Here is an 18,480-nt window from a genome sequence, read left to right on the forward strand (position 1 = left end):
GGGAGAAGAAATCGGTGAGAAACTTTCCACTGCCTCTTCCAAAACACTACCAAGAGGGTGTCAAACTAAAACTACCAGGAGGCTGCCTCAAAACACGCTGAGGAGTATAGCGTGAGATATGTAGTTAAGCCGTGAAACTCCTTGCAAATGTCACAGATGCTAAAAGCTTCCATAGGTTCAAAGGTGACTACGCAAATTCACAGGAAAAAAGAGCTCCGTGAAAGGTCGTGAAATACAAAGACAGCATCTTTGACTCAGGAAGTCCTTCAGCCTTAAAACACTGGATGCCAAGAGTGTATTGTAGGAAGAATCACTACAAATCTGTCATGCTGCTATGTTAATCTCTACATGTCTGCTAATGGGCACCATCACAGACAGAATGCTGGGCTAGATGGGCCTTTGATGAGACTCAGCGTGGACATTCATGTGTTTTTCTAGTATGTTCCTGTGACACTTGGAGCTACATGAGTAAGCTGCCTCGTCTGATCGAAGGATATGCAGTGAAGCCCAGAATTAGTTGTTAGTCTGCCCCTGCCAGCTATGCCTGGCTTGCAGTTAAGAACTTTTGCCAGTACAAGCCGTAAGGGTTAGGGGAAGTAAGAAAACAATAAATAGATTTATGCTTGCAAACCCCTCTGTTCTATTTCATTAGACATCCTTTTGCCTAAATACCTCATTTTGTTTATATAAGCTACTTCGGTAAAATACGTATTTCACCAGTACAAGTTGTGTCTTCATCAAAGTCCTGTGATTAGAACTTTGCGGCAGAAAGGCCTAAACTGTTGAGAAATATTTTACTCCATTTTTTTCCCCTGTGTGCAGGAGCGCAGTCACAAAAAAACCCCCAACCGCTCACTGGAACTACATTCTTAGGAGATGACATACATGCTTTATCTCAGGCACCTAAACCAGACATCACTGAGTTCAAGGCCATATAAACATTCTGATAACCCTGCACCCTTGGGAATCTTCAGCAGCCCTAGAAGTTCACCAGGGCATTGATAAGTAAGCATGCCTAATTTTTCAAGGTATCAGGTGTCAGTCAAATGGTTTGTAAAAAATACTCTAATTATATACCAGGCAAAAATAGGACAAGAGAGCCTGACCTATATCCTGGGAACAATATATCCAAAATGTCACAGAAACTACAGAAGATATAGTAGCAGGATTCGCATATGATTCTTTCTATTGTATCATACTTAAACATGAATAAGCACTTGGGTAGCAGGAAACCAAAGGGAAAGGAGTCTGTGTAACACAGATGATGGGGAACAGATTTAGTTACCTTCTTTTCCCGAGTTTTTGGGTAAAGGGCACCCCTATTTCAATCTTTTGCCAGGATAAGAAATCAACGAAGGATCATTTTTCATAAACGTATCTACTTGCATAACTTCTCATATAAATGCACAGTCCAGATCAGCTTCTTCAGTTTTATTCATTCTTGCCACACATGTAGTCCCCTAGCTCCTGTTATTATTGTTATCCTTGAGATAGCATTTGTATTCCAAACCCCTATTTCCAATGGCTGATAACTTTCTGAATCAATTTTCTTTGAGCTAGAATTTCTCATGCTTGTCAGCCTGAGGGTGGGTGTTCATATGTGAAGGTCTGAAGAAAATCCATTTAATCATTTTTATGAGGATCAAATTTTTAAATAAACATAAGGGCATTTTCTGCGTTCAGTAAATTGTTTGTAGTTTAATGGAAACTAAACTAAAAAATAAAGCTAATGTAACATTCTGTGATTTTAGCTGCATGAAACTCCTTTCCTGACCCTAATTCTTCCTCTGTGGTTTGTGACTGCTAAATAGGTGATATAATTAGCAATATTTCTATGTCCTAGGTCCTTGAAAAGTTATGCCTGAAGAAAAAACAAAATAAATTAAATAGTGCAGTAGCATGCAAATCAAAATTAAAAAAATGTGGGATTAAAAAAAATAGTTTGAATTTTGCAGTTACAGATTTGCTGTTGCAACTGTGTATCAGGCATAATCAGTCAAGCTTCGTTCCAATTATATCATTAGGTTGATAGAGTTGTGTTGAGGGCAAATCCATATACTTTAAAAAAATATAAATCAGTAAGATGTTGCATAATTCTCTAAATGGGGTAGAAGAGCATGAGCTCAACTCCCTTTTCAGGTGAACAGTGGTTCAGAGCCAGCACTTGGGCAAATATTGAGCTGCAAGAAATCTAAACTAGGAGGGTCTTCAAGTCTTAAAAATAAAATCTGAATACAATTGATTCTAAAATACTGTCTTAGACAATGATTCTCCCTTTCTCCTGCCAATCCAGAAGACTATTAATTCTTTTATACTTTAGCTTTTCTGTAACTATGGATAGAAAGTGTTTCTGTTAGTAGGCAAATGCATGACCATATGCAATAAAAAGTCTCATTAGAAACCTTCTGAGAAGTGGAGCAGAATAAATCCTCTGCGACACTTAAGAAAAAAGTTTCAAGACACTAAATGTCTAGTGAAGACTGGCACTTTTACAACCCCAGTTCATTGTATCTTTGTAGACACATATTACATATATTTTCTTTCATGTATTTTTAGTGAGACACCAAGCTGTAAATACTGTAGCATTTGCTTGTAGAACAAACTGAAACTTCCTTAAAAAACTGTTGTCTTCTTGCTTGGAAATTTGGCAAATGCAGTCTTTGCCAGGCACTCTCGACCACATGTGTGGCCATAAGGTGCTGTATTAGTTTGCTTAGGTTTTTAAAGATATGTCTATATACCACAGAAGAAAAAAAGTACCTATAAATTCTGCATGAAACAACTCGATATCTGAAGCATCATGATTGCTCACGGCGTTCAGAACAGTTCATAAATAAGAATCCCCCCCCCCATTTTAGAGCCCATCACTTACAGTATTATAAATGTTTTGGACATCACATGAGATCAATAAAGTATACAAAGTAAAAATAAAAATCTGCAAAATGGAAAACGATGTAATCCTGAGAAAGAAAAAAGATACAAAAGATACAAGCTCACAGTTTTCAATAACGTGCTACTTTAAATGCAAGCAGTTCTCACCTGAGTGTGTGAAGGTGGTAAGCCTTTTCGGCCATATACTCCAATCAATGCATCTTTCTGAAGGGATATATTGAATTTTAGAAATTGTGGCTGATCAATGAAGAGTTGTGATCTCCAAAAAATCCCAGGGGGAACTTCTTGTATCGCTCTTCGGCCTATATCAAGTTCTCCAGAATCTATAGTGTTGTTTTCTTGTGCAAATCCCCCTAATTTTCCTGACAGGTTAGAATAATAAGAGATCAAAAATTAGTATTCCGCTCTTGCTTTCAATCATCCTTCACATAAAACGTAAAATATTTAGAATCACCTCAGATAAAATGTTACCTGATAATCTTTCTGAATATAAGATCCCAGGGAATTCACTGATTTGGAAATAAAAAGGCGAAGATACCACAAATACCTACCAAGTAAAAATACTGTAACTTCCCTAAGCACTAGCATTATGGAAACTGTTTTAGGATCATTAAACTATTCATTTTTTCCCCCAAGTATTTTAACAGGGTTTTCCAGCATAAAGTCTCAAACTAAAAAAATTTAAGGTAAAGGGAAATGCAGATTTTAAGACTAATAGATACATAAACATAAGCAGTCAAGAGAACTAATACACAGTCTTTTCTATGTTAAATATCAGAGCATTTATACAATACTACCAATGTCTACAGCTCTGGTTCCTATTTTTTGTTTTTGCATTCCCCAAAAAGAAAGGCAATGTCTCTTGCTCCATTGTGCCTATGTTCTTATGCCTTTGTTCCCCATAATGCCTACATCCTCTGCACTCCCTAGGCTCAGCCCCAAGCTTGTTATCACCTCCTTGTCCACACTGTCTCCTGAATAAAACGTATGATAGCATGTCAAAGTCTGGTACTTTTACTATTTTCTATATCATGAATATTTATTTATCCTGCAGGCCAACTACTAGAAATAAGAACATAGCACTGAAGGGCATTAATGATTTTTCTCTATAAAGCATTTGTGCAACTATCAGTTAGCCTTAGGAGGCCAGTGATGATGGCTTGGAAATGCCCAGAAGAAGCAAAGAAGATGCTAACATGCAAAAGACACATGATGTCAAATGCTAACACCGAAAAACTGGACTACTGGTTGTGGCATTAAAAAAGAAGAAAATAAGCTATAAACTTCAGATACCCCCAACAAACGTTTTCTTCAAGTGGGTAAGTCCAGGCAACAGAGACTGAATCTACACTGTGGCTCGAGTACAGAACAGTATCATCCAATCTACAAGGCTCTGTGTCATCCCAGTGAACCACTGTCAAATAAATGAAAGGGGTAAAACTGTTCCAGCCCAAGCTGATGACCCTCCAAGGCACTGGGCAGGATGCCATGGACAGCACAGGTCTGTAATAGCTCTGAGATCTCCACATTGCCACTGGTTGTACCGCACAGGCACATGCAAAATCGAGCAAAGATTACAAACCTTTCCATCAGCAAACAAACTGTGGTTTAATTATGGTAGTGTCTTCTACCTGCCAGATCCGTAGGAAACAGAACTACTAAGACTGATGCACTAAAGAAGTGGTTTGCACAAACCGTCACCACCCAGCTTTAAAATCTGGGATGGTTTAGATGAGTTTGCATAGTCTGTTTGAGGCCAAAGACTCAGATCTGATGTTCAGGCACTAACTCCATGCTGTGTGGCTGGACATATGCAGTCTTGGAAGCTGGTGTCAGGGACAAAGCCTACTTCGACCCGATGGAATCAGTGCTGTCAAATCTAGACTAAGATGCAAAGATGTGTGTAAGAACTTGTTTACCAACACATGTCAACTCTGGAGTAAGCAAGTAATGCCACATTTAGGCAGCTGGCACATCAAGGTGAGCCTTGAGGGAAGCAATATAAAGAAAAATGGAACTATAGTTACAATCTTACAGTCCACTGTGTTTTTACCAATTTATACTCTTTTTTTCAGCAGCTGGTCTATTATAAAGACTGCACTAAACCTATTTGAATGCGATAAGCACGTTCAAGTGATGCTGACTTGTTTGCGTACAAGTGTTCTGAAGAACTGACAACGCTCTTTTGCTGCCCTGTCTTTCATGTTCAAATTCTTACATTAGTCATCATTTGATGGAACAAACTGACACAACCTTTTTGCAAACATTTAGACTTCAAAAAACTAGATTAAAATCTGAAATGCCAGGTGAGGTCACAGATTGATCCTCGCCACTTTTTGTGCATCCAAGATGAACAGAGGCTGCTGCTGAATTAAACAGGTACAGAAGCACTACTGAGAGGCCTTGAGTGGGGGCTTGTATCATCATCAGAGCTGTGCCACAACGGTGTTTCAGCCACTGACAATGTCTCACTTACAGGATCATCATATTGATCAATGTTCTGCTGAGAAGAGACTGAAATACCTGATCTTGGAGAAACCATTTTTTTACACTTTTCAGGATGAGTCTGATGCTCTTCTAACTTTGGACTTAACCTTTCACAATATTCATACGTTATTCTAGAAGATGGATCTGTATTCACTACTTCAGTTCATTTAAGCATTTGTTTCTTACCACTTCCTTCAAATTTAAGCATGTTGTGTCATATAAATTCACACACTGATGACTGGTAATCACTAAACAATAAACAGTTGTTTGCCATATTGATCTGCAGCTTCCCCTATTTCTACATTTGAAATGAAAACCAACTACCTCTTCCTACTGAAAAGATGAACTAGACAGCTTGAGAAGGTACACTTTATCAAACATTTTGACCAACTTGCCAGGCCTATTACTGGGCTTCAACACTTATCCTTAGCAGATAATGATCCTACAGACTCCCATTTTCTTCACAAAAGGAGAGTTTTACCCTGTAGCCACATGTCCCCTTAACGCCACAGCACCTCTCTCAAAATCATCACTAGTTGTTTGCCCTCCTAAGAATAGGCTGTTAATTATTCTTTGTTCCCCTTTGTATCTCAATGGGCGAAAGAAAAATCTTAGTAGTGTCATCATTTCCTTTTCACGTTCTAAACAGCAACAGTTCTTATACACAGCTTTAAATCAAAATATGAAATGTCACGTTCATTCACGCAATTCCATAATGACATAACAGCCCAAATAAGAAACCAAATTTTAAAATACCTAGCCTCCTGAATATATTCTCTTTCACCACACTTCTTCTCTAACCCCAAAATTTCTTCGTTCACAGACCCTCCCCAAAAGACAATAATACAAATACATGTAAATATAGGTAAGTAATATTTATATAAGGATTTGTACTTATATTGCTGATATACTACTATTCAATTTACAAAATACATTAATTTGCTGTATCCCATACTATCTAATATATACAATCATTATAGGATGCATTTGTGATACCGAAAACCCAATGCATTATGGCTAATGAATAGGTAAAATATTTGTTATATTTAGTATTTGTAAATTGTATTTTGACTGTCTAGGGTTAGGGTGGACAAAATCCCGAGCTAAACAAATAATTAAAGCAATAAACAATATGTCACTATTATAATAGTTATATTATAATTATTCTTATAGTTATACTAGAAAAATAATTCACAAATATCAATAAAATGACATGAAGCCAAACTCCCTCTCCTTATTTGCAAACATTCTATAGATTAAAACACAAGATGCACTGTGAATAACTGAGTATCTATAACACAGAATAAAATGAATGCACAACCAAAACACAAAAATGCTCAATAATAATTGCTGTATAGTGTCACACATAGTATCATTTTCCATCCTTCAAAGGCAGTAATAATTAGAATACTAGGTTGCAAGGCCGAATTTACGGACAGTCAATAGCATGTTCTCCCATTCCATTGAACAACCTTGTATTCAGATCTTTTTCTGGGAGACATCTGCTATATATCCCTTCTGCAACAACCGTTTCAAGAAAGGAAATCAAAATCCTCCTTAAAAACATAGCTTTTTAGAAAAAAAACCCAATATAGCATTTCTTCACCAAAAGGGTTGTCAAGCACTGGAACAGGCTGCCCAGGGAAGTGGTGGAGTCACCCTCCCTGGAGGTATTTAAAAGACGTGTAGATGTGGTGCTTAGGGACATGGTTTAGTGGTGAACTTGGCAGTGCTAGGTTAACGGCTGGACTTGATGATCTTAAAGGTCTTTTCCAACCTAAACGATTCTATGATTCTATGATCTAATTAAAAAGTTACTATACCTTTAATTAACATGAGATACTGTAAACAAAACAAAAAAGCTCAATACATATCAGGTAAAGCAAGTATGATGTATTTTAATGAATATAATCTCAAAAAGTGCATCTAAGTAAGCCAAAAGAAATGCCCCTTTTCCCATCCACTTTCTTCCTCTCTTGCATTTTTTAAAAATCTGCAATTGAGCATATCTTATTTAAAGGTATTTCTGAGTTGCACATAGATTTTATACGGCATAAAATAAAGTCAGCAACATGTGAGATGTGACCAACTGATAGAACACAATGGTTAAACAAGCTCTGTTTTTTAACCTTTCTTTTCTATCGCCTAGTTATAAAAACAGATAAAGCACTGATGCACCTCAAGTAAATGTTTGTGTTTGATTAAGCATGGCTTACAAATTACTTTGGAGAATCTAAACTGAAATGGCCTATAAAATTCATCATATCCATAGAAAACACACATTCTTATGCCACCTTATGCAGCCCTGAATCATGCCTGTCTAGATAAGCAGGTGATATGTTGCCAGCAGTTTACTGTTCATATAGAGAGAAGCACTGGCAGAGGAAAAAAAAAACCGCAAAAGAAACAAACAAAAAACCTTTGGAAGAGGCTTGTTCAGAGATTCAAGCCTCACTTAACAAATGATTTGCATTTAAGGATGATTTAACATGCTTTTACTGTCAATTTATGACTAGCTATTTCTAGGTAAACCACAGCTGAATTTTCTTCAGAGGTCATAAGGGTGCATTTTCAAGTTTAAGCTTTGCTAATTCATCACACAAAGTACCTGTACTTCTGAATGGCAAATGAATACCTGGGATCTAGGACACAGTGGACTATGATTTTCTGACCAAAGCAGGCCCAGGATTATCCAAAGTTTAGATGAGAGAGTGTCAAGGACAATGCCTGGCCCATACAACACTGGAAATTTCTCCCATCTAAATCAGAGTATCAGGATATTACCAGGGGGCTGAAGAGAGGCAGTACTGAAAGTTGTACACCGGTCCAAGTATGCAAACCAAGGCTTTATTGATTCTTCCTTACAGTTTTCAGTAACTACTATGATAGCACAGGAGCCCTCACCTTAAATTTCACATCTAGTCATCACACTTTCCCTTCTGCTTAACTTGCCTTTTGTGGTTTAAAATGTGTATTCTCTGGTCTGTCTGTTGTTTAGTGTTGATGTATGCTGATAAATGACCACTTACCATATTCTGCAGAGGACAGCATTTTAACAGTGGATGGAATTAACCCTATTCTCTTGTACAGTATTTAGGGACAGAAGGAAGGAAAAATGGGATTTGATATGTTTGTTATTTCCTTTTATTTTTGAAGCAAAGTATAACAGGTTTTAATTTGTAAAAAATTTAAAAATTATGAAGGGAAAAAAATTATATTTATAAAATATTTAACAAAAATATGTACATACTTTATACAAGAAAGTATATTGGCTACTCAGGGCAGAAGACAGTGGGATGATGAGCTGTCACCGCAGCATCAATATTCATCAACCACACAGTAGCTTTTTGCTATTCATTCAAAACAACTAAGAACACAGAAAGAGATAATGAATATCTAAGTGCAAGAAAAAGGCAGTAGGGTAAAGGAAATGAAAAAAGTCCTACTGGAGAAGTTTCATATGCTTACAAAGACGACAAAAAGAATAAACTGAGCTGTATATTTTCTATAACTTGGAGCTGTGATAACTTGAAAAATTTTCAAGATGTCAGCTGCTGGCAGAGGCTTCCTCCTTCTCAGTGGTAAGGAGGTCAGCTCTACCTTGTGAAAGGAAAAATGGATTTTTGTGTAATGAAGCAAACACCGCATTCATCAACCATTTAAATCAAGTCTTCCATTCAAAAACTATTGATTTTAAAGCCTCTGTTAGCCAAAAGTGCACAGGCTCTTAAATGTTTTGAGAATCTTAAAGGGCAACATGGAAGAAGGTCGATAAAAAATAATCCCTTTATGTGGTTTGTATTTTAAAAGTTCCCACAACAAAATTAATAAAGTTTTGTTTTTTTTTTTTTTTTCTTTATATATTGGTTGGATGATTCAGACTCAATATTATATGCTAGAGACTTTGAGAAAACAAATGAACATATTATACATGACCTATTAAATTTAAGAGAGAAATTAAAAAAAAAAAGAAGATATCATCATCTGTAGAGAAAAACACAAGCCATTCCATAGCGAGGCCATCATGCCATAGGAAGCTTCTTGATCATGAGTTACCTTCTAAACACAGCTAAGAGAGAAGCTTCGAAAACATGCAAAACCTCCTTGAAGTGCCTTTTCTGGTGCCAACTCTTCAGAAAAAGAGATTATGTCCCCCCTGTCACAGACAAGACTTTTGTCTGAAAACTATCCAGAGCTCGTTGGGACTCCCAAAGATTGAATCTTGGTATCAGGTCCCCCTTACGAAATAGTGTGTCCTGTCACCTCGGTCTCCCTGGCTTTGTTGTGGCCATTTCTGCAGCACGAGACCCCAGCCACCCCAGCCCCTCAGGCAGGATGGTCCAAGGCAGCCTCAGCACCATCCTGCTACCTCTGAGGACCCCACAACAACCACTATGTTATCAGAGATTTTAGAGTAAGCGGAGGTTCTGCTTCTCTGGATGTGATAAGAGCTTTTCTATCCTCATCAAATATTACATGTAAATTCCCATGAGGAATTTTGGTTGACAATCAGCTTTCCTAGTAAGATAACATTATCGCCCAGGATTCATCACTCCCTTCACATGCTAGGTAGGAGGAACGGAGTGTTCTTTTCAATTGAAATACAACTCCTGTTTAATATCTACACGTCTATTTAAAACTATTATTACTTACAAATGCTCTGTACTTCCATTAAATACAGAGTTTTGGAGGAAAAGCGTTAAAGTCTGGTGATGTAAGTAAGACACAAAGAAAGGAAATGCTCCGAAACAAGGAGCTTTTTCACTTACCATTTTCTCCAGCAGGTACTGTTACAGGATGTGTTGGCACAGTATCAGAATTCACTTTTCCATTCTCAAATGTATCATTTTCAGTTTGCTGCAACTGCCAGTTGAGGCCAAAAAGATGCATTGCTGGTGGTAAAGGATACAGGTTATTTGATGCTTTTAGCCACAATGACAAATCGCACAAATAATGGCTTTCCACGCTTCACAGCAGAACAGCAACTCATACATTAAAAAATTAAATTACAGGAACAAGCATTCACAGACTAATAGTTCAACTTAGCAATGGCACTAAGCAATTACTACCAGTGTCCTTTAATGATACAGTGCTTTCGGTGAACACAGTTGACAGAAAGCTCACCAGTCTCATTTTGAGTCTTTTACCGGTCCCAAATCAATGTTCAAAAGGATAAGCAGTAATTATGTCTTTTTCTCTTTTTTTCATTTTTGATCCTTCTGAAGAGACAAATCATTTAAGTGAGCTCCTAAATGACCTACGAAAATAAATGATTTCACCAGCAGATGGATCCGTTCTGGTCAGCCAGACACTGGAGCACTTTGCTCTGATAATGATAACGCATAAGCTAGGTTTCTGAATGACTTAATTCCCCACAACCACGTTTATTAGAAAGGTGATACCATGTTAAAAAGTTTAGCTAAGCTAATTATGAAAGACAGAGTCCACCTTCCATTGTGTTAGGGGGAACTACTTAAGGAACCTTGATATCACCAGGGATTAACTGAATGAATGTCTAAACTTTTAGAGCAAAAATACGGAAAAAAAAAATCACCTTAATGCTATACTGTGATACACATAACATATGCAATTTCTTGCTACTTGTGGTGTATTTCCTTCTCTTCCAATGACTCTATGATATCACCATAATTAATTTTATTGTAATTACTCTAATTTGTGCTTGGTATAACATGGGTTTGCTCATTCTACGACAGCAGTTATCTACAAGCTAAAGTAGTCTTTCAGTGTTCCTAGGGAATAAAAATATACTGGAAAAAAATTCTGTAATAATGAATTTTAACTATTAGTGCAAAATAGAAGGGAGATAATTCACTGTATCTTGTTGCTTCTGTTCCTGCTGTCTCTGAAACAGACCACTGCTATAGCTGATGTTATTAATTTATTAATTTCTTCTATCCAAATGACAAACAAGTCTTCATCCCTTTCGGTTTCATCTCTGATCTTTCAATCTCTCTGTATTGACCATGGCAACTCTTACTTAAGGTGAACAGGCATCAGTGGAAGTTAGTCAGGGAGACAGTGAACACTGCAGAATTAAGACCCTCTCTGCCAGGTCTTTGCCTTAAACCCTCCCCCTTAACCTCAACAAAACAAAAGACCAGAATGCAACCAAAGACCTAATACTGAATGTTTCAAAGACTGAAATCCTCACTATAGATGGCATATTCTCTTTGTTCCAAGTCTCTGACTCTACTATTACTCTTCTTTCTCAGACTTTAAATTGCCTGTCAAAGCCTGATAATGTAGAATGTTCCTTGACCCTAAAACCTTATTTCTTTTTTCCCCCTCTCATCTCTTGTTGAACCATAAATCCAACCACCACCATTTTTGGCACATCACTAGAATTAGCCATTATTATTTTGGCCCTACCTCAGCTGAAATTCTTATTTATGTATTAATCATCTGATGATTGTATCTGCTTTAATATATTTCATCAAAATCCCTAGGGTCAAACTCTACTATCTGTTATACTAGTTCACTTCACTGGCAGCAATGAAAGACTGCAAATAGCTAAATATTCCATGATTCAAACCTACTACATTTCTTGTCTTCAGTCTGGAGATCTAAATCACCTCTCCTAACTTTGCTGGCTTCTTATCACTTTTAATACTCTTCAGGAAAAAAAAAGAAGGTGACATTTTGTAACTCTAGAATTGCATCCCTTCCAAACACACGAGCTTAGAACATCATTAACAGCTCTGTCTGGTGGTGCTATGTAGATGCTCTGTGCCTCTTCATGCTTCACTGGGAGATCAGAAGGGGACCTTCTAGCCATTCCCTCATAATTCAAAACAGCTGGAATTTGAAGTCTTCAAAGGCAAGGACTGTGGGATCTATACTGATTACATCTCAAAGAACCATAGTTACTACAAGGTAAGTGACAATTACCTTTTCTTTGTGTTTGTACTGATGTGAGTCCCACTGTACTTCACTGTCAAAGATGGTGAGTAACAGTTGTATCCTTCAAAAATACTACTGCTCTCTCAACTTTGACACTGAACTAGCACCAAGTTCAACAAACAATGTTTAATAAAAAGTAACAGATGGATACATGAAGCTGTTTCACAGATTGTAAATATTGGAATATTTTTGAAGCAGACCAAAAATGTTGCTTGACAACTCCAATGACAACCCAAAATTTACAGTGTGTACTAATACACTAAATAATTCAAGTATGTAATCTCTCTGAGACAGCACTATGGAATTTAGAGAATTCTCCTTTCACTACAAACATATGAGAACAACATGAAGGAATTAGGCTTGTTGATACAAGATCAAAGTACAAGGCACAATTTCTTTAGAGATGGGGAACTTTAAGAACATGGTTGAATTGACTGATTAAGACAAATTCAGGCACTATTTTGTTGATTAAGATTGGTCTCTTCTCAGCCAGCCATCTATATAAAAGCAAACTTTAAGCCCTTATCAGTGTTACAAGGACAGCAAGGCACCTGTTAAAAATTCTTGATGCCCCCATGAGTCTGATAAGCAGCACCTGGCACTGGTAACTGCACACAGAGCACACCTCAGCTGGGGGTCTCAGACCTTCAAGTCAAATGTTATGAACTAGTTCTGAATTTCCAGAGGGGGAATGATGCAGGCAGACTGCAGTGGTGTATATGTTTGTTTGATTTCCTCAGGTCTAGAAAAGGATGAAGACTTTCTTCCACCTTTGGGATGGGGATGTAAGAGTTCAACCCCCTTCTCTGTTTCTGTTATGTTCAGAGAAATGGTAGGTTTACTTCTTTCTATAAAGAATTTGATATATGAAGCAAAATTAAAGCAGGAACATATAAAGCAAAATACATTTCTCTATTCTCAGCTGCTATTTTAGTTCCAAATCTAATGTAAAGCAGTTTCTTGATTTTTGGATTGGATATTGCCTGTCAGGTCTGGTTTATTCCCATTCAATTTGGCATTTATTTGGTGTTAGACAATGACAATGAAGACAAGAGACCCTTCCTAGAGTAACTAGTTCTGAGTCTGCCAAATCTATGAGGGTACTAACAGTGGAACAACTTTCAATCCTGGCATATCTCTGATGGCAGCAAGGACTTGTCTGAGAATGCCAGATGCCTCTAACCAGAAGGCACGCAGCTTGTGATGGCTGTGGTCACAGACCACAACATCTCAATCCAAATAACCCACAGCTGCAAGTATGGATGAACCCTCAGGGGATGGGAGAAAAGACGGGTTGTCACAATTCCAAATGTGCCCACAAACCCTAACAAAAGCCTCCTTTAGCCATCCTTGTATCAAGACCAGGATGATTGCTCCCATCGTGGAACAGGATGACTTTTTAAGTAGAGAAACAGATGATGATATCCTCTGCCTATTCCGCTGTTTCAGTCTCCATCTCTATTCTGCGAAGTAATCTCTAGCTACCAACAGATCATCTTCACTTGCTGGAGTTATGACAACAGTTTACCTTGGGACTGACAGAGTTGTTTAAGGTGGTATTTGTACTGCTACTGGCCAAATTATCAGCATTATGGCCAGCCTTTAGAGTACAGTGATAGTTTAAATGGTGAGGACTCCATTCCCTCTAACAGAGTGGGAAGGAGAGGCATCAGAGAGGAAAAAGTCCTCTAGGATCCGTGCTGCTCTTGGCATGAACACAGCACCAGTGTCTGGGTGGTGCTGGTGGATATGGCTGAATTCTCCGGAACCAATCTCAAACATACAAACAGTAACCAATCTAACAGTTGGGCTTTTGCCCCTCCTTTTATATTTCTGCAAAGCAGAACATGCCAAATGGACTGGGATATTCAAAAGATTCAGAGCTCAGATTAAAGGAGTGCATTTATACCTACAGTAGCATTGATGTTAACACAAAAATGCTATCATTTGTTGCAGGCTATCAGGTAATCTTATCATCTGTCACCACACAGTTCACTGAAGGGTTTCTGAACCACCTTAAACTGCTTTTTCAAGCTTGTTTGAGCTTACCTTTCACTCTGTAATTGAGGTCTAGTCATTTTGGTTGGTAATCAGTCTGCAAGGCCTTCATTTCCACTCAAGAATTAAAATAGCAACTAAGAATACATTTCACAGCAAACACTTGAAAAAAAATATTATGATTAGTTTACACTGTGTAAAACAATTTACAATAATCTGCTTCAGGAAGAAGTTGCTGCTATTAGGTCCTTCCATTCTTTTAACATTGCCAGCCCATTTGTCTCGCATGCTCCTTTCTCAAGATAGTATTGCTGTGCTTTATGCATTCTCTTTACAAGGAACTTGTTCTTGAGAAAACACACTGTATTATCACTTCAAAACCCTCTTTGAGACCTTCAGCAAGCCAAAAAGAAATCAGCCTCTTTATTAGTAGGTGGTAAGAGAGACAGATAATTTATGCAGAACTAGAACTGTGAGAGCTGACAACTACCTGCTGCATTTGACTGGGGAGTGCTTTCCCTTCGCTGCCTCGATCACTGGCTCAAAGCTCTCTTCTGCCAAAGTTATGAGAGGCACAAAAAAGAATTGTAACAGAAAACCAATTTATGTAGTTGTTTCTCCATTTAGCAAAAACTGGGCTTGTCTGGATTTTTTTTTTCCTCTTCGTACACTTGAATGGTAAGAGGATAGGGACAGCTAGCTGATAAAGAAATTAAGACAGTTGTTAGCATCCTCCAGTATCCAGGATGTAGCTCTGAACAGAAAACAAAGTTTGGACACGGATGTGAGTATACATACAATGCTGGGATTATGATTACTGTCAGAAAGAAAGAATATTTTTTTTCTTTGTAGGAAAGAGTAGCAATATGCAGTAAAAACCAGAGAAATTTATTGTTCTGGTCAAAATTCAAGGGCATCTCTATCACAACTCACCAGGATCAACCATATCTTTTTTTAAAGTACTGTGACAAATAGGCTTATATGAAAAACAAAGGGCACAGGAAACACCCTATGAGCTGTGCAAGTGAAAGCACTGAAGATGCAGGTAATAAGGATGAACAAGCAAAACCATATGCACATAAGCAGAGGCTTTATTCACAGAAGTAGCACTACAGTAACTGGAGAGGTAACTGAAGTTTGAGTCTGAAGTCTCTGAAGTATTGGTCAGAAGTGCCAGTAACTCAACAGCTTCCATTTTGAATCTGGTAAACTCGTTTTTTGCAGTGAAAGAATTCTAAAGGTGACACCACATTTCAGGGGAACAAGAATTCACAGATAGGAGGATTCTTTTAAGTAGAAAGAAGCAGAAACAGAGAAAGAAGCAGAAGCAGAGTTGCCTGAATTGGGAAATGAGACTTCCAGTGTTCCTCCAGCTCTTCTTAGAATGATGACAGATGAAAAATTAACACTAGACAGCAGAAAGAAAAAACACTGGCTATCTCTAAGTAGCAAGCATCTCCCCAAGACCTCTGGAGATAAGGCCTATGGCGTATGTTCTATAAAGAACTCAACACTGTGGGGAAAGTTGGCAAGAGGAACTGAATGATGCTGGCGACCCTCCTTCCTTTCTCCCATGCGTTCTACAAGGTATGGTAATCAAGTCTTATTATTCATGAAGCTGTGCTTGAAGATGAGCTTCTTGCTAAGATACTGAACTCATCTTCCAGGACTGCTACTGCTACGTATTTCTGGGTGCTGGTGCTTTCAAACTATGATTTACAAAATTGCTTCCCTAGAATTAATAGAATAATATATATGCACACTTGCACATAAGGAAAAGTGAGTATCATTTATATTTAAAGCAATGCAAAAAGATTATAATTTAAACTAAGCAAATTGCAATTATTGCTCAATCTAGTTGAAGGATTATCTTCTAGTTCATCTCCCTGTTGGCAATACATTTTCAAATGAAATATTTGAACATTGAAGTGGTTTTTAAAATTATCTCCCATATATTTTTCTTGCAGCTATAATTAGAATCTAAACCTATTTTATTCTGAAGGACCTGGAGTGGACCAGAAGATGTGCAAATCAACTGTCAGTGATTTGCATTCATTTGCTTTTTTCTAAGATAATAGGATGCCTTGGAGATCAAATAGTGAATTAAAAATAGTTAATTAAAATTTTAAATAAAGTGAATTAAAAGTTACAAAGACGAGTTCTTTATTTATTAGTTTTTCTCAAATCAACAAAAAGCCTGTTATTTCTAAATTTAAAATAACTTAGAAGTACGTGCTTTTGAGCATCTTCAAAAGGTTAGCCACCAGGAGCATCATATAAAAATTTCTGAACCTATATTCTGAATGTAAAACATTTCAGTACAACATTGTATGAAAAACTTAGCGATACCTATCAAGACCAATACAGTAACTGAAAAAGTGCTGTCTCTTTCCTTTTATCCTGAACTGTTGAATGGGTCCATTGATTTTACTGTTTCACCTGCAAAAAAATCCAACCTTTATACACTATTCCTCATTTTCTCTTGGAACCTTTTAATAAAAGAATTTGCAAAACACATCACAAAACATTGCCTAGAAAAAACACAGCAACAAAGATATCAGCTATCTACTATGGATAAACTTACTTTCTCTGACTACTAATCAAAGATGATTATATGCCATTTGAAAGTACTGCTGCATTTGAACTGTTAAGAAAGATGTGTGGTAGTCTTGGTGTAACTGTTTTTACTACATTCACCCCAAAATGGAACGTTTATTCCTCTGGAAACTTGTATGGCTAGATGTCTCATTTTAGTTGTCAAGCTAGGGATTTTTATATAACAACGGTCTAATTCTGTCAACAGCATTATATTCAAAGCTTAAGGGAGAATCCAGATTTCTTAAAACAGAAACAAAGATCATTATTCAGTAGCCTCTTATTTAAATAAGAATGTATCTGTTATGTCTTGTTTCAGATTTGTCCATTTATTCTGATGATCATCCAACATTCCTCATCATGTAATAGTCTTCAGTATTATCCTGGGCTTTCTCCTGAACATGGCTTTTTTTTTTTTCCCCAGATAATGTTGTTGACAGTTAACAAGACGGTGAAAAATCATTACAGGTACAGAAATGATGGGGAAGTGCGTATTAGATTGCTGACTCCTTTGAGACAAGGGTTGTTTTGTCTCTTTCAGTTCATACAAAGAGATGAAAAACATTCCATAAATTTTGGGTTTCTATCTAATAAAGTCATAATCAATGATTTTGTTGTCAAGTATTGTGGGGGAGAAAAAAAAATTCCCCTGATTTATGCTTTTCAAGACTGGGTTAAGACTGCAGGATAATTACTTCTCTGTATTCCTTCAGGCATTTCTTTACTCTCTTCCTTCTAAATCTTTAACTCCTTCCCTTAAACTCGCTTTCTGGAAAACAGCTGAGACTCAGGTTTGTGCTTATCTGTTTTTCCACAACTCCAACAGAAGTCTTGCTCAGGGTGACATCTTCTTAACAGAAGTGTTAAGAAAAGCAATGCCGATGTAATGTCTCAAAATTCACTGGAAACATCTTTCTTAGGCAAGAGCATCAACGAACAGAGGTCCAACTATTTTTATAGTTCAAAAAATGTGTTTTAGGGAGTTATGTATGTTAGGGAGTGTTTCGATTGTATTGTTAAGAAAAGCAATGCCGATGTAATGTCTCAAAATTCACTGGAAACATCTTTCTTAGGCAAGAGCATCAACGAACAGAGGTCCAACTATTTTTATAGTTCAAAAAATGTGTTTTAGGGAGTTATGTATGTTAGGGAGTGTTTCGATTGTATAGAGCTCAACGAGTATGATGATGATACGGTTGAGTGTTTATGGGTAAGGATGAGGGGGAAGGCCAACGAGGCAGATATCCTGCTGGGAGTCTGTTATAGAGCACCCAACCAGGATGAAGAGGCCGATGAAGCATTCTACAAGCAGCTGGCAGAGGTCTCTCTATCGCTGGCCCTTGTTCTCGTGGGGGACTTCAGCTTCCCGGACATCTGCTGGAAATACAACACGGCAGAGAGGAAGCAGTCTAGGAGGTTCCTGGAGTGTGTGGAAGACAACTTCCTGACACAGCTGGTAAGCGAGCCTACCAGGGGAGGTGACTCTCTTGACCTGCTGTTTACAAACAGAGAAGGACTGGTGGGAGATGTGGTGGTCGGAGGCCGTCTTGGGCTTAGCGACCATGAAATGGTAGAATTCTCAATTCT

General features: G+C 37.6%; 1 protein-coding gene across 1 annotated transcript in view; it reads right to left on the minus strand.

Annotated features, from left to right (window-relative positions):
* The window catches only part of TENM3 (teneurin transmembrane protein 3), a 327,579-nt gene that overhangs the window by 92,069 nt on the left and 217,030 nt on the right, over nt 1-18,480 (minus strand). Inside the window, exons 7-8 of the mRNA XM_009330685.1 lie at nt 10,149-10,271; nt 3,040-3,254 (exon numbers count right to left, since the gene is read on the minus strand). Coding sequence (XP_009328960.1) covers nt 3,040-3,254; nt 10,149-10,271 — 338 coding nt within the window. The remainder of the gene's footprint in view (nt 1-3,039; nt 3,255-10,148; nt 10,272-18,480) is intronic.

This window comes from Pygoscelis adeliae, unplaced genomic scaffold, assembly GCF_000699105.1.
Source record: "Pygoscelis adeliae isolate BGI_AS28 unplaced genomic scaffold, ASM69910v1 Scaffold167, whole genome shotgun sequence".
NCBI classification, from domain to species: domain Eukaryota; kingdom Metazoa; phylum Chordata; class Aves; order Sphenisciformes; family Spheniscidae; genus Pygoscelis; species Pygoscelis adeliae.